This window comes from Bufo gargarizans, chromosome 6 (assembly GCF_014858855.1).
Source record: "Bufo gargarizans isolate SCDJY-AF-19 chromosome 6, ASM1485885v1, whole genome shotgun sequence".
Taxonomy (NCBI): Eukaryota; Metazoa; Chordata; class Amphibia; order Anura; family Bufonidae; genus Bufo; species Bufo gargarizans.
The window spans coordinates 352,213,632-352,227,401 of record NC_058085.1 but is presented as its reverse complement, the minus strand read 5'-3'; the positions used below and the strand labels follow the sequence as shown (position 1 = coordinate 352,227,401).

At 45.6% G+C, this 13,770-nt stretch overlaps 1 protein-coding gene across 1 annotated transcript in view; it reads right to left on the bottom strand.

The window, feature by feature from the left end:
* Nucleotides 1–13,770, bottom strand: part of LOC122939842 (alpha-2-macroglobulin-like protein 1) — a 128,320-nt gene that overhangs the window by 62,395 nt on the left and 52,155 nt on the right. Inside the window, exon 13 of the mRNA XM_044296032.1 lies at nt 10,831–10,903. Coding sequence (XP_044151967.1) covers nt 10,831–10,903 — 73 coding nt within the window. The remainder of the gene's footprint in view (nt 1–10,830; nt 10,904–13,770) is intronic.

Below are 13,770 nucleotides of genomic sequence, written 5' to 3'. Positions count from 1 at the left end.
CTGCAGGTGAGCTGACATTCTAAAAGATTGTAGGTGAGGGCTTGCTGGTGAGCTGACCCTGAAAAAAGAACATTATGGTTGAGGGCCTGCTTGTGAGCTGACCCACCAAAACATTATATGAAAGGGTCTGGGGGTAAGCTGGCCCTCTAAAATATTGTAGGTGAGGGCCTGCTGGTGAGCTGACCCTCTAAAACAATATATGTAAGGGCCTGCAGGTGAGCTGACCCTCTAAAAGTTTGTAGGTGAGGGCCTACTGGTGAGCTGACCCTGTAAAACATTATGGTTGAGGGCATGATGGTGAGATGACCCTCCAAAACATTATATGCAAGGGCCTGCAGGTGAGCTGGCTTTCTAAAAGATTGTAGGTGAGGGCCTGCTGGTGTGCTGACCCTCTAAAACATTATATGCAAGGGCGTACAGGTGAGCTGACCCTCTAAACGTTTGTAGGTGAGGACCTGCTAGTGAGCTGACCCTCTAAAACATTATATGCAAGGGCCTGCAGGTGAGCTGACACTCTAAAAGATTGTAGGTGAGGGCTTTCTGGTGAGCTGACCCTGTAAAACATTATGGTTGAGGGCCTGCTTGCTAGCTGACCCTCCAAAACATAATATGAAAGGGTCCGGGGTGAGCTTGCCCTCTAAAAGATTGTAGGTGAGGGCCTGCTGGTGAGCTGACCCTCTAAAACATTATATGCACGAGCATGCAGGTGAGCTGACCCTCTAAAAGATTGTAGGAGAGGGCCTAGTGGTAGGCTGACCCTCTAAAACATTTATGCTAGGGCCTGCAGGTGAGCTGGCCTTCTAAAAGATTGTAGGTGAGGGCCTGCTGGTGAGCTGACGCTCTGAAACACTATATGCAAGGGCATGCAGGTGAGCTGACCCTCTAAAACATTGTAGGTGAGGATCTGCTGGTGAGCTAACCCTGTAAAACATTATGGTTGAGGGCCTGCTTGTGAGATTACCCTCCAAAACATTACATGCAAGGACATGCAGGTGAGCTGGCCCTCTAAAAGATTGAACGTGAGGGCCTGCTGGTGATCTGACCCTCTAAACCAATATATGCAAGGGCCTGCGGGTGAGCTGCTCCTCTAAAAGATTGTAGGTGAGGGCCTACTGGTGAGCTTACCTTGTAAAACATTATGGTTGAGGGCCTGATGGTGAGATGACCCTCCAAAACATTATATGCAAAGGCCTGCAGGTGAGCTGGCCCTCTAAAAGATTGTAGGTGAGGGCCTGCTGTTGAGCTGACCTTCTAAAACATTACTTTTGAGCGTCTGCTTGTGAGCTGACACTCTAAAACATTATATGCAAGGGTTTGCAGGTGAGCTGACCCCCTAAAATATTGTAGGTGAGGGCCTACTGGTGAGCTGAACCTCTAAAACATAATATGCAAGGGCCTGCAGGTGAACTGACCCTCTAAAAGATTGTAGGTGAGGGCCTGCTGGTGAGCAAACCATCTAAATCATTATAAGCGAGTGCTTTCAGGTGAGCTGGCTCTCTAAAAGATTGTAGGTGAGGGCCTGCTGGCAAGCTGACCCTCTAAAAGACTATAGGTGAGGGTCTGCTGGTGAGCAGACCCTCTAAAATATTACATGCGAGGGCCTACAGGTGAGCTGGTCCTATAAAATATTATACGAGCGGGCCTACAGGAGAGCTGGCCCTCTAAATGGTTGTAGGTGAGGGCCTGCATGTGAGCTGACCCTCTAAAACATGATATGCAAGGGCCTGCAGGTGAGCTGACCCTCTAAAAGATTGTAAGTGAGGGCCTGCTAGTGAGCTGACCCTCTAAAACATTATATGCAAGGGCGTGCAGGTGAGCTGACACTCTAAAAGATTGTAGGTGAGGGCTTTCTGGTGAGCTGACCCTGTAAAACAATATGGTTGAGGGCCTGCTTGTGAGCTGACCCTCCAAAATATTATATGAAAGGGTCTGGGGGTGAGCTAACCCTCTAAAAGATTGTAGGTGAGCGCCTGCTGGTGAGCTGACCCTCTAAAACATTATATGCATGGGCATGAGTGGTGAGCTAGACCCTCTAAGAGGTTGTAGGTGAGGACCTGTTGGTGAGCTGACCCTCTAAAACATTATATTCAAGGGCCTGCAGGTGAGCTAACCCTCTAAAAGATTGTAGGTGAGGGCCTACTGGTGAGCTGACCCTGTAAAACATTATGGTTGAGGGCATGATGGTGAGATGACCCTCCAAAACATTATATGCAAGGGCCTGCTGGTGAGCTGGCTCTCTAAAAGATTGTAGGTGAAGGCCTGCTGATGAGCTGACACTCTAAAACATTATATGCAAGGGCCTGCAGTTGAGCTGACCCTCTAAAAGATTGTAGGTGAGGACCTGCTAGTGAGCTGACCCTCTAAAACATTACATGCAAGGGCCTACAGGTGAGCTGACCCTCTAAACGATTGTAGGTGAGGGCCTGCTATTGAGCTGACCCTCTAAAACAGTATATGCAAGGGCCTGCAGGTGAGCTCTAAAAGATTGTACGTAAGGGTTTTCTGGTGAGCTGACCCTGTAAAACAATATGGTTGAGGGCTTGTTAGCTGACCCTCCAAAACATTACATGAAAGGGTCTGGGGGTGAGCGGTCCCTCTAAAAGATTGTAGGAGAGGGCCTGCTGGTGAGCTGACCCTCTAAAACATTATATGTGAGGGCCTGCAGGTGAGATGACCCTCTAAAAGATTGTAGGTGAGGACCTGCTGTTGAGCTAAACCTGTAAAACATTATGGTTGAGGGCCTGCTTGTGAGATTACCCTCCAAAACATTACATGCAAGGACATGAAGGTGAGCTGGCCCTCTAAAACAATATATGCAAGGGCCTGCAGGTGAGCTGACCCTCTAAAAAATTGTAGGTGAGGGCCTTCAGGTGAACTGACCCTGTAAAATATTATGGTTGAGCGCCTGATGGTGAGATGACCCTCCAAAACATTATATGCAAGGGCCTGCAGGTGAGCTGGCCCTCTAAAAGATTGTAGGTGAGGGCCTGCTGTTAAACGGACCCTCTAAAACATTACTGTTGAGGGTCTGCTGGTGAGCTGACCCTCTAAAACATTATATGCAAGTGTTTGCAGGTGAGCTGACCCACTAAAAGATTGTAGGTGAGGGCCTGCTGGTGAGATAACCCTCTAAAACATTATATGCAAGGGCCTACAGGTGAGCTGGCTCTCTATAAGATTGTAGGTGAGGGCCTGCTGGTAAGCTGACCTTCTAAAAGACTGTAGGTGAGGGCCTGATGGTAAGCTGACCCTCTAAAACATTACGTGCGAGGGCCTACAGGTGAGCTGGTCCTATAAAACATTATATGCGAGGGCCTGCAGGAGAGCTGGCCCTCTAAAAGGTTGTAGGTGAGGGCCTGCTGGTGAGCTGACCCGCTAAAACATTATAACTAAGGACCTGCTTGTGAGCTGACCCTCTAAAAGATTGTAGATAAGGACCTGCTTGTGAGCTGACCCTCTATAACATTAAATGCAAGGGCCTGCAGGTGAGCTGACACTCTAAAAGATTCGGTATAAGCCTATTACTTACTCTGCTCCTGAGGAAGGGGTTTATATATCCCCGAAACGCGTTGAGCCTACCTGATTTATTTACCTATTAAAGGGATTATACCTGAAGACCCCTGGTGTGGACTGCCGTATTTTCCAACTACTCTATGTACGAACCAGGCAAGGGAGGTGGTTGTATTGGGTGTATTGGGTGTCTTGAGCTTTATCCCTCTACACCCCTCCCTGGTGAAGTGAGTTTCGGTGTTATTGCACCTTTTATTCTATCTTTTTATGTATTTTACTGATTATATACTAGCTGCTCCTTGTGACCCCATAGGGGCTTTTAACTAATATATATAACAGCTTGTATACTTTTGTTCCCTTATTTTGGGATATTTTGCACTGTAGCATCTACTACATTTTATTAGAGGTAGGCGCCATTTGGTGATTTCTTTCTTTTTATCTCTCTCCTGTTTTACTATACTGCTTTCCTGCAGATAGTTCATCACCTAGGCTGCCCTGCTTGTTGGACTTCTATCTCCGGTTTAGTAGAATCTATACTTTACTACAATTTTTTTTTTCCCCACTCCACCGTGTCCTTTACCTCTGGCGCCCTGTGTGTTCATCCCATATCTCCTATTTTAGGAGTACAGGATTAACCCTCTCTTTTTCCTCCCTACCTCAACTCTAAAAGATTGTAGTGATTGCTTGCTGGTGAGCTGACCCTGTAAAACATTATGGTTGAGGGCCTGCTTGTGAGCTGACCCTCCAAAACATTATTTCAAAGGGTCTGGGGGTGATCTGGCCCTCTAAAAGATTGTAGGTGAGGGCCTGCTGGTGAACTGATCCTCTAAAACATGATATGCAAGGGCCTACAGGTGAGCTGACACTCTAAAAGATTGTAGGTGAGGGCTTTCTGGTGAGCTGACCCTGTAAAACATTATGGTTGAGGACCTGCTTGTTAGCTGACCCTCCAAAACATTATATGAAAGGGTCTGGGGGTGAGCTGGCCCTCTAAAAAATTGTAGATTAGGGCCTGCTAGTGAGCTGACCCTCTAAACATTATATGCAAGGGCCTGCAGGTGAGCTGACCATCTAAAAGATTGTAGGTGAGGGCCTGCTGGTAAGCTGACCCTCTAAAAGACTGTAGGTGAGGACCTGCTGGTTTGCTGACCCTCTAAAACATTACATGCGAGGGCTTACAGGTGAGCTGGTCCTATAAAACATTATATGCGAGGGTCTGCAGGAGAGCTGGCCCTCTAAAAGGTCGTAGGTGAGGGCCTGCTGGTGAGCTGACCCTGTAAAACATTATGGTTGAGGGCCTGCTGGTGAGCTGACCCTCTAAATCTTTATATGCAAGGGCCTGCAGGTGAGCTGGCCTTCTAAAAGATTGTAGGTGAGGGCCTGCTGTTGAGCTGAAGCTGTGAAACACTATATGCAAGGGCCTACAGGTGAGCTGACCCTCTAAAAGATTGTAGGTGAGGACCTGCTTGTTAGCTGACCCTGTAAAACATTATATGCAAGGGCGTGCAGGTAAGCGGACCTTCTAAAACATTATATGCGAGGGCCTGCAGGTGAGCTGACCCTCTAAAAGATTGTAGGTGAGGGCCTGCTCGTGAGCTGACCCTGTAAAACATTACATGCAATGGTTTGCAGGTGAGCTGGCCCTCTAAAATACTGTAGGTGAGGGCCTGCTGGTGAGATGACCCTCTAAAACATTATATGCAAGGGCCTGCAGGTGAGCTGACCCTCTAAAAGATTGTAGGTGAGGACCTGCTAGTGAGATGACCCTCTAAAACATTATATGCAAGGGCCTGCAGGTGAGCTGACCCTCTAAAAGATTGTAGGTGAGGGCCTGCTGGTGAGCTGACCCTCTAAAACTTTATATGCTGGGCCTGCAGGTGAGGCTGACATTCTAAAAGATTGTAGGTGATTGTCTGCTGGTGAGCTGACCCTGTAAAACATTATGGTTGAGGGCCTGCTTGTAAGCTGACCCTCCAAAACATTATATGAAAGGGTCTGGGGGTGATCTGGGCCTCTAAAAGATTGTAGGTGAGAGCCCGCTGGTGAGCTGACACTGTAAAACATTATATGCAAGTGCATGCAGGTGAGCTGACCCTCTAAAAGATTGTAGGAGAGGGCCTGCTGGTGAGCTGACCCTCTAAAACATTATATGCAAGGGCCTGCAGGTGAGCTGGCCATCTAAAAGATTGTAGGTGAGGGCCTGCTGTTGAGCTAAAGCTGTGAAACACTATATGCAAGGGCCTACAGGTGAGCTGACCCTCTAAAAGATTGTAGGTGAGGATCTGCTTGTTAGCTGACCCTGTAAAACATTATATGCAAGGGCGTGCAGGTAAGCGGACCCTCTAAAACATTATATGCGAGGGCCTGCAGGTGAGCTGACCCTCTAAAAGATTGTAGATGAGGGCCTGCTCGTGAGCTGACCCTGTAAAACATTATGGTTGAGGGACTGCTGGTGAGCTGACCCTCTAAAACATTACATGCAATGGCTTGCAGGTGAACTGGCCCTTTAAAATACTGTAGGTGAGGGCCTGCTGGTGAGATGACCCTCTAAAACTTAACATGCAAGGGCCTGCAGGTGAACTGACCCTCTAAAAGATTGTAGGTGAGGGCTTGCTGGTGAGATGACCATGTAAAACATTATGGTTTAGGGCCTGCTGTTGAGCCGACCCTCTAGAAAATTATGGTTTAGGGCCTGCTGGTTAGCTGACCCTTTAAAACATGATATGTGAGGGCCTGCAGGTGAGCTGGCCCTCTAAAAGATTGCAGGTGAGGGCCTGCTGGTAAGCTGACCCTGCAAAACATTATGGTTGAGGGCCTGCTTGTGAGCTGACCATCCAAAATATTACATGTGAGGGCACGCAGGTGAGCTGGTCCTCTAAAAGGTTGTAGGTGAGGGCCTGCTGGTGAGCTGACCCTCTAAAACAATATATGCGAGGGCCTGAAGGTGAGCTGACCTTTTGAAAGATTGTAGGTGAGGGCCTGCTGGTGAGATGACCCTCTAAAACAATACATGCAAGGGCCTGCAGTTGAGCTGACCTAAAAGATTGTAGGTGAGAGCCTGCTGGTGAGCTGACCCTGTTAAACATTATGGTTGAGGGCCTGCTTGTAAGCTGACCCTCCATAACATTATATGTGAGGGCCTGCAGGTGAGCTAGCCCTCTAAAAGATTGAAGGTGAGGGCCTGCTGGTGAGCTGACCCTCAAAATTTTATGGTTGAGGGCCTGCTGGTGAGCTGACCCTCCAAAACATTACATGTGAGCACCTGCAGGTGAACTGATCCTCTAAAAGAATGTAGGTGAGGGCCTGCTGGTGAGCTAACCCTGTAAAACATTAGAATCAAGTGCAGACTAATAAGCATGTTGATATGATGGAAGAGGAGGAGGAGGGGGACGAGAAAAGGAAGATTGAACTATATACACTTTTTGTGGTGGAAGGGGTGCTTGGGAATACAGTGTATTCAGTACATTATAATAAAAAACTAATTTAAAGTGCCTTTCCGCTGGTGGAGTAGAGAGGTCAGTGGAAACCCAGTTCATTTTGATAAGAGTCAACCTGTCAGCATTTCCAGTTGATGGGATGATGCACTTATCAGTTATTATGCCTCCAGCAGCACTAAATACCCGCTCAGACAAAACGCTGGAGGCAGGGCATCCCAGCAGCTCCAAGGCGTAGAGCGCCAGTTCGTGCCACGTGTCCAGCTTGGACACCCAGTAGTTGTAAGGCACAGAGGGATCATTGGGGATGCTGACACAGTCTGCTACGTACTCCTTCACCATCTTCCAAAAATTTTCCCTCCTTGTGACACTAGGCCGCGCATCAGGGTGAGGGTGCTGGCGGGGTGTCATGAAACTGTCCCAGGCTTTGGAGAGTGTTGCCCTGCCTCTGTTGGAACTGCTGTGTGTTCCCCTCGTCTCCCCTCCTCGGTTGCCCAAGGAACTACGTACTCTGCTGCCAGCGTTGTCAGCTGGAAATTTTTGGAGCAATTTTTTCACAATGACCTTCTGGTATTGCACCATTTTGCTCATCCTCTCCACCACAGGAATAAGATATCAGAAGTTCTCTTTGTAGCTGGGGTTGAGAAGGGTGAACAATAATTAATCGGTGTTGTCCAAAATGCATAAAACGCATTGGTCACGGGAAAGGCAGCCTAACAAAATCAGCAATATGTGCCAGAGTCCCAAGAGGCAAGATTTCGCTGTTCTTATCAGAAGGATGACTCTCAATCTGCTCCTCCTTTTCCTACTCTTTGGACCATCCACGCTGAATAGATTGAAACTAAACTTCCATGGGTACTACCCTCTGTAGCGGAGGCAACCGTCTCCTGCTCCTCCTCATCATCATCCAATTTGCGCTGAGAAGACGAACCCTGTGTAATGTCTTCCCCCATTTTCACCTCTTCCACATGCAAAGCGTCGGTCTTAATTGTGAGCAGCGAGCGTTTAAGTAGACACAGAAGTGGGATGGTGACACTGATAATAGTGTTATCGCCGCTCACCGTCTGTTGATTCCTCAAATTTTTTGAAAACCTCACAGAGGTCAGACATCCATGCCCACTCCTCGCTTGTGAATAGCAGAAGCTGACTGGAAAGGCGACGACCATGTTGCAGCTGGTATTCCACTACTGCCCTCTGCTGCTCACAAAGCCTGGCCAACATGTGGAACGTGGAGTTCCAGCGCGTGCTCATGTCGCACAACAGTTGGTGAGCTGGCACTTGTAAGCGCTGTGTCACGGATGGTGTTGCAGAAAACTAGAAGATACAAATAAAGATCCGACTGACTTGATCGCAAACTAAGGAACGTAAGGGTAAGCCCTATAAAAGCCCTAGAGCTCTCCCTGACTGCTCAGCCCATGCAAAGATCTTTATGATAGATAATTGCATGCCCTCGTACCTAGACTGTGTGACACCTGAAAACCCTATAATAGTGAGGGGACACGACCACCGGCTCCCTACACTTAATACGGAGGGAGCCAGGGTCACCTAGGATCAAGCCAACAGGAAAACACAAATAAAGGAACAGACTTACTGAGGAACCAGCAGTTGCAGCATCTAGCAGTGAGCACAATCCAGGAAGTTGTATAAACCGCAAAGTGATGCAGTATGGGAGGGGATATAAAGGGATGCAATCAGTGCAACTAGATGACAGCTGAGAGAGGGAAACGAGATGACAAAACGAAACCAAAACAAAAGAACCTCAAGCAAAAGGTACTGAAGAACGTCTGTCAGAGCTTCTCAGAGATCTAGCGGTGACACGCTGCTGCAGTTTTGATAGACCGGCGGAAGCTGTCGATGACTTGCGGTAATGGGCACACACGCGGTGCACCTTCACCTTCTCAAGAGTTTGGGAATCAGGGCACAAGATCTCATGTCCCCTTTCAAGTGGGCCTATTGAGAGGCCCAAATGAAGCAATGGCGCTGAAAATAGCTCCTCGGAATATTCGAATGTGGGATCACTTTTTTTGCAAGACTCTCCATGGTGGGAGGAAGGAGGATCAGGGTGAGGATTCTGTTGACCAGACTCTTGGCTACTGAGACTGGACTTGGTGGAAGACATGGTGGTGCTTAACCGACTGTAAGCATTATTTGATGCAATCCAACCGACCCCCTGGTCGCACTGGTGTGACTTTGAGAGCATTGTCCAGCGCCGCCCCACAAACTGGGACATGAAGTTAGGTTTCGTGGATGATTGTTTTTCTTGTGCTCTGGCAGCAGGCACAGTTTCAACGTGCCCAGGGCCACGGCCTCTGCTTGCACCATCATCATCACGGCCACTTCCCTGTCCCTTACTGCTCGCCTTCTTCATTTTAAATGTTATATATGCTTGAAAGTATGTCACATGTACAGTAGTGTACGATTTGGAAGTGTATGCGCAAAAAAATTAAACAAGCTATTTGGGATGTGGAAATGTCACACAGGAGATATACCGCAGATAATGTCGCTGATGTCAGCAGCGGCTAATATAAAATTACAGGGAATGTCACAGGTATTTTGGATGTGGAAACGTTACACAGGAGATGTACCCCAGGTAATGTCACTGTCCGCAGCGGACACCGTCTACGGAAAAAATAAACTGGATGTCACTGATATTTTTGGGATGCACACACGTTACACAGGAAATGTAGCGCAGATAATGTCGCTGTCTGCAGCGGCCTAACTATTGCTGATGTCAGTAGTGGCTAATATAAAATTTCAGGGAATGTCACAGGTATTTTGGGTGTGGAAAAGTTATACAGGAGAAATACCGCAGATAATGTCGCTGATGTCAGCAGCGGCTAATATAAAATTACAGAGAATGTCACAGGTTTTTTGGATGTGGAAACGTTACACAGGAGATGTACACCAGGTAATGTCACTGTCCGCAGCGGTCACCGTCTACGGAAAAAATACACCGGATGTCACTGATATTTTTTGGATGTGCACATGTTACACCGGAGATGTAGATAATGTCGCTGTCTGCAGCGGCCTAACTATTGCACACTATTTAGCGCAGAGATGCGCGAAAAATAGATATTGCTGCCACACACGACAGTCCTTAAAAGGACTTTTGGGTCTGTAAAGTTTTAGCAATTTAGCGCAGGTTGCGCTAAAAATATATATTGCTGCTGCCACACACAACAATAGTCCTTAAAAGGACTTTTGGGTCTCTGACAAGTTTTTCTAATGAAAAAAAGAAAATTTAAATCCCTACACTATCTTTCTCTTCTTCAGCACAGCTCTCCCTGAGTAACACTGAGCCGAACACATGTCATCGGGTGCTATATAGCACCCGATAACGCGTTCCGGCCAGCCAATCACTGTAATGCCAGTAACTAACATGGCTGCGGTATTACAGTGAAAAACAGCACTTACCTGCATGTTTATTGTCTAAGTAGCAGCCAACAAACTTGCGGGAGGAGACTTGAGCATTGCGTTTGAGCACATGCGGTACTCGGCCAAATACCGTCATGTGTCGAGCATCAAGATGCCGATGCCGAGCATCATGTGCCGAGCATGATCGATCAACAGTAACAATTAGTCCATTTCCTCCTGGCCAGACAATATTAGCCATATTAAAATCTTGATAGGGCATACACAGTGACTGGGTCAGTAGGTACCCTCTCTCATACATCAGCCTTGGTGACTCTTTATCTCTGCAATCAGAGACTGAGAGCTTCCAGATTTCCTAATGTGTGTGTGTGTGTATATATATATATATATATATATATATATATATCCTTACAGAATACCTCTGTATAGCATATTCAAAGAGTTCCCTGACTATTTTCTGAACTTAAAGGTGAACCACAATGTGTCTATTCTTATTTCTATACATGTTACTTACTTGGATTATTTGCTTGGTCTTTAATGTCTATTTTATGTTCCTTGTATGATAAAATTCCATTTTTAGAACGTAGCTGGAAAAACATGAAAAGTAGCTTTTACACTGTATATTTGAGAATTGTTAATAATTTGCAATATATACATACATTCAGGCAAAAACTTTGGTTAGTTTATTTTCTAAACAGAGCCAAAACCAAGTTTGTGAGGAAAGTAAAAAAAGAAGTTTTCATAAATGAAATAACTCTTGATAAACACGGTCCATCTTAGATTATCATTGCCTGTATATAGTAGTCAGCAAATGTAGAGTCTAATATCTTAGAAATATGACTCCATAGAAGGGATAGTGTAAGAACATGGCGACTGTCATACAGTACCACTGGTTTATTTCATAATGATCAAAAAAAGACAACTTAACAATAAATTCTATTCATCCATTCTTGCCAGGCTCATCTTTCTGTCCAACTGCTACACAGTTGCCCTGGGCCAGTATAAATTAAGTTTAAACTTATCATTCTCACCTACAAGGCTTCCACACTTCTGCGCCTCCCTATATCTCCTTCCTCATCTCTGTCTACCACCCTACCAATGTTCTAGATACTGCCAATGATCTAAGGCTAGCATTGTCCATAATCACAACCTCCCATCTCCAAGACTTCTCTTCAGCTGCTCCGGTTCTCTGGAATGTGTTGCCCAAGAATCCGAAATTAGGTTCATTCCCTATATCCACATTTTCAGGTGTGATCTAACAGATATTTTTTTATGGGCTATCACATACCCTAATTCAACTCGTCTTTGTTCACCCTTTCTATATTGTCCCTCAGAAGCCAATCCCTCTATCCAATGGTAATCCCCACACTTTGTGTGCTCAAACTCACTTCAAAACTTTACATGCAGAGATACTGTCTGGGTAACTGGCACATTCAGTTTATGTGCACCTAAAAGATGGCTGGACCATGGAACAAAACAAGCATTTTCACCTAGTGTGTCAGCCCCTATTTCAGCACATTCTTGCAAGCAGGTTTCTCACTCTTAAGGCCGTTTTACATGGCCCGATAGAGCAGGTGATTGTTGGGAAGGAAGTGCTCCTTCCCCTACAGTACCACCACCTGCACATCAGAAGTGGTGAAGAGCGGCATTTACATGCAGTGATCCTCTCCACTCAATGGGAATGACCGATGGTTGCTGCTATTGCTCATCCTCTGAATATCACTGAGTAATTAACTTACTTAAAACTTAACTTTTATATTGGATATTTTCTAAAATAAGTCCCACAAATAGATAAATATTGTAGATAACTGCAATTAGTTATCTGGCAAATAAACATGTGTTTATAGGTATTGGGCACCACATTTAAAATACAATAATGTTTTTTAAACACACTGAATTTGTATAACCACTCACGGTTTGATGTACATTTCATTCAGGCTGATGTGGTGGTTATGAGTCCTAGGCAGGGGGGCATATTCAATGAAAAAATCCTTTTGGATCCATGGACCTTGATTGCTGCTTCGTCCGCTGAAAATTGGGTCCAAAGGTTCATCAATATTCCTACTCCTCTTTTGTAAAAACGAAACAGGGTATTGGGAGATATGTCCCTAATGATCTATTAAACCCTGCCTAAAAGCGGAGAGGTCTCCCGCCTACATGCGGAAGAATCACCCCCTAAGGAGCGACCCCACTTATCGATGGCTGACCCTGGCAATCTCGCCCTATATTGTTACCTCCCAGTGCCTGTATAGCCAGATATTTCGTCTATTCCAGACGCGTTTCCTCTGTCAGGATATACTGCCAGATTCATCAGGGGATGAACAAAAGATATGGGTACAGCTCAATAGCCGTTATCTGAATCGCTATATTTGATGCTCCAACTGATTAGATGCAGTCCAGAGTAATGTCTGAATACTGCTCCCTAATATACCCATTATAATTAAACAAATTTAGTACACATGTATCGCTTACATTTTCCATGGCGTGCGTTCCATCTTGCCAGAGCGGAGACGGAAGCTTGTCGCTCGGAGCATGCACCGGTATCCACTGTGGAACGCACTGACGTCACTAATGTGCGTCCGGAAGAGCGTAGAGCAGAAGTGGAAGAGCGTAGAGCAGAAGTACGCATGTGGATGTCCGAGGTGGAACGCATACAAGTGTGCAGGCGCCTGAAGATATATTCGGCGATTGCTTGATAAGTTTAAATAAGGTCCTATGTGACTCTCCCGCGCATGCGCTCAGGGAGTTTTTATTCTGCCCATGATTATAATTTGATACAGGCTAGAATAATGATGATTCAACTGGATATTCACTGTCTCCTCATATATATCTCCTCTATAGGGTATAATCTATAATTTTCTCCACAGTGATCCACTGTAGAATGTAGTTTATAGTTTCCCCATAGTGTGATTAGTTTTATTAATTGTTGTATATATGAATATATCCGAAAAACTGTAAACCAAAGAATATAGCCAATGTGAATTATACTAAATTAGGGTATATTAGATTAGGGTCAGCGGTTTATTTGGTTGGGACAGGTGAATAAAGAAATAAGGCTATTCTATTATTTTACACAAAATTCATAATGTTCCCTATCAAGATAACCTTTTTTCACCTAAACCTTGATAAATAATTGTTCGACCTTTCTCGGTCTGATACATTATTCTGTATTCACTCCGAGGGAGACCTAGATACAGAGGAAATAGAGGACAAAGAGGATCTCAATGGGAAAATCAAACCAGAAACGATCAGAGAACTACATATCCGGAAGGACAATGTTCTTCTGGATCCTCTGGCTTACCATTGAGTTTTTTTAGAGTCAGGGGGAACCCCATATCATTTGAGGGACCGCCCCAGACAAGAAAAATAGATCTAAACCAGAAAGGGCAGATCATTCATTTAACACAAAAGTCCTTTTCAGAGGCAGAAATTGCAGTTCTTACCAAGGGAACAT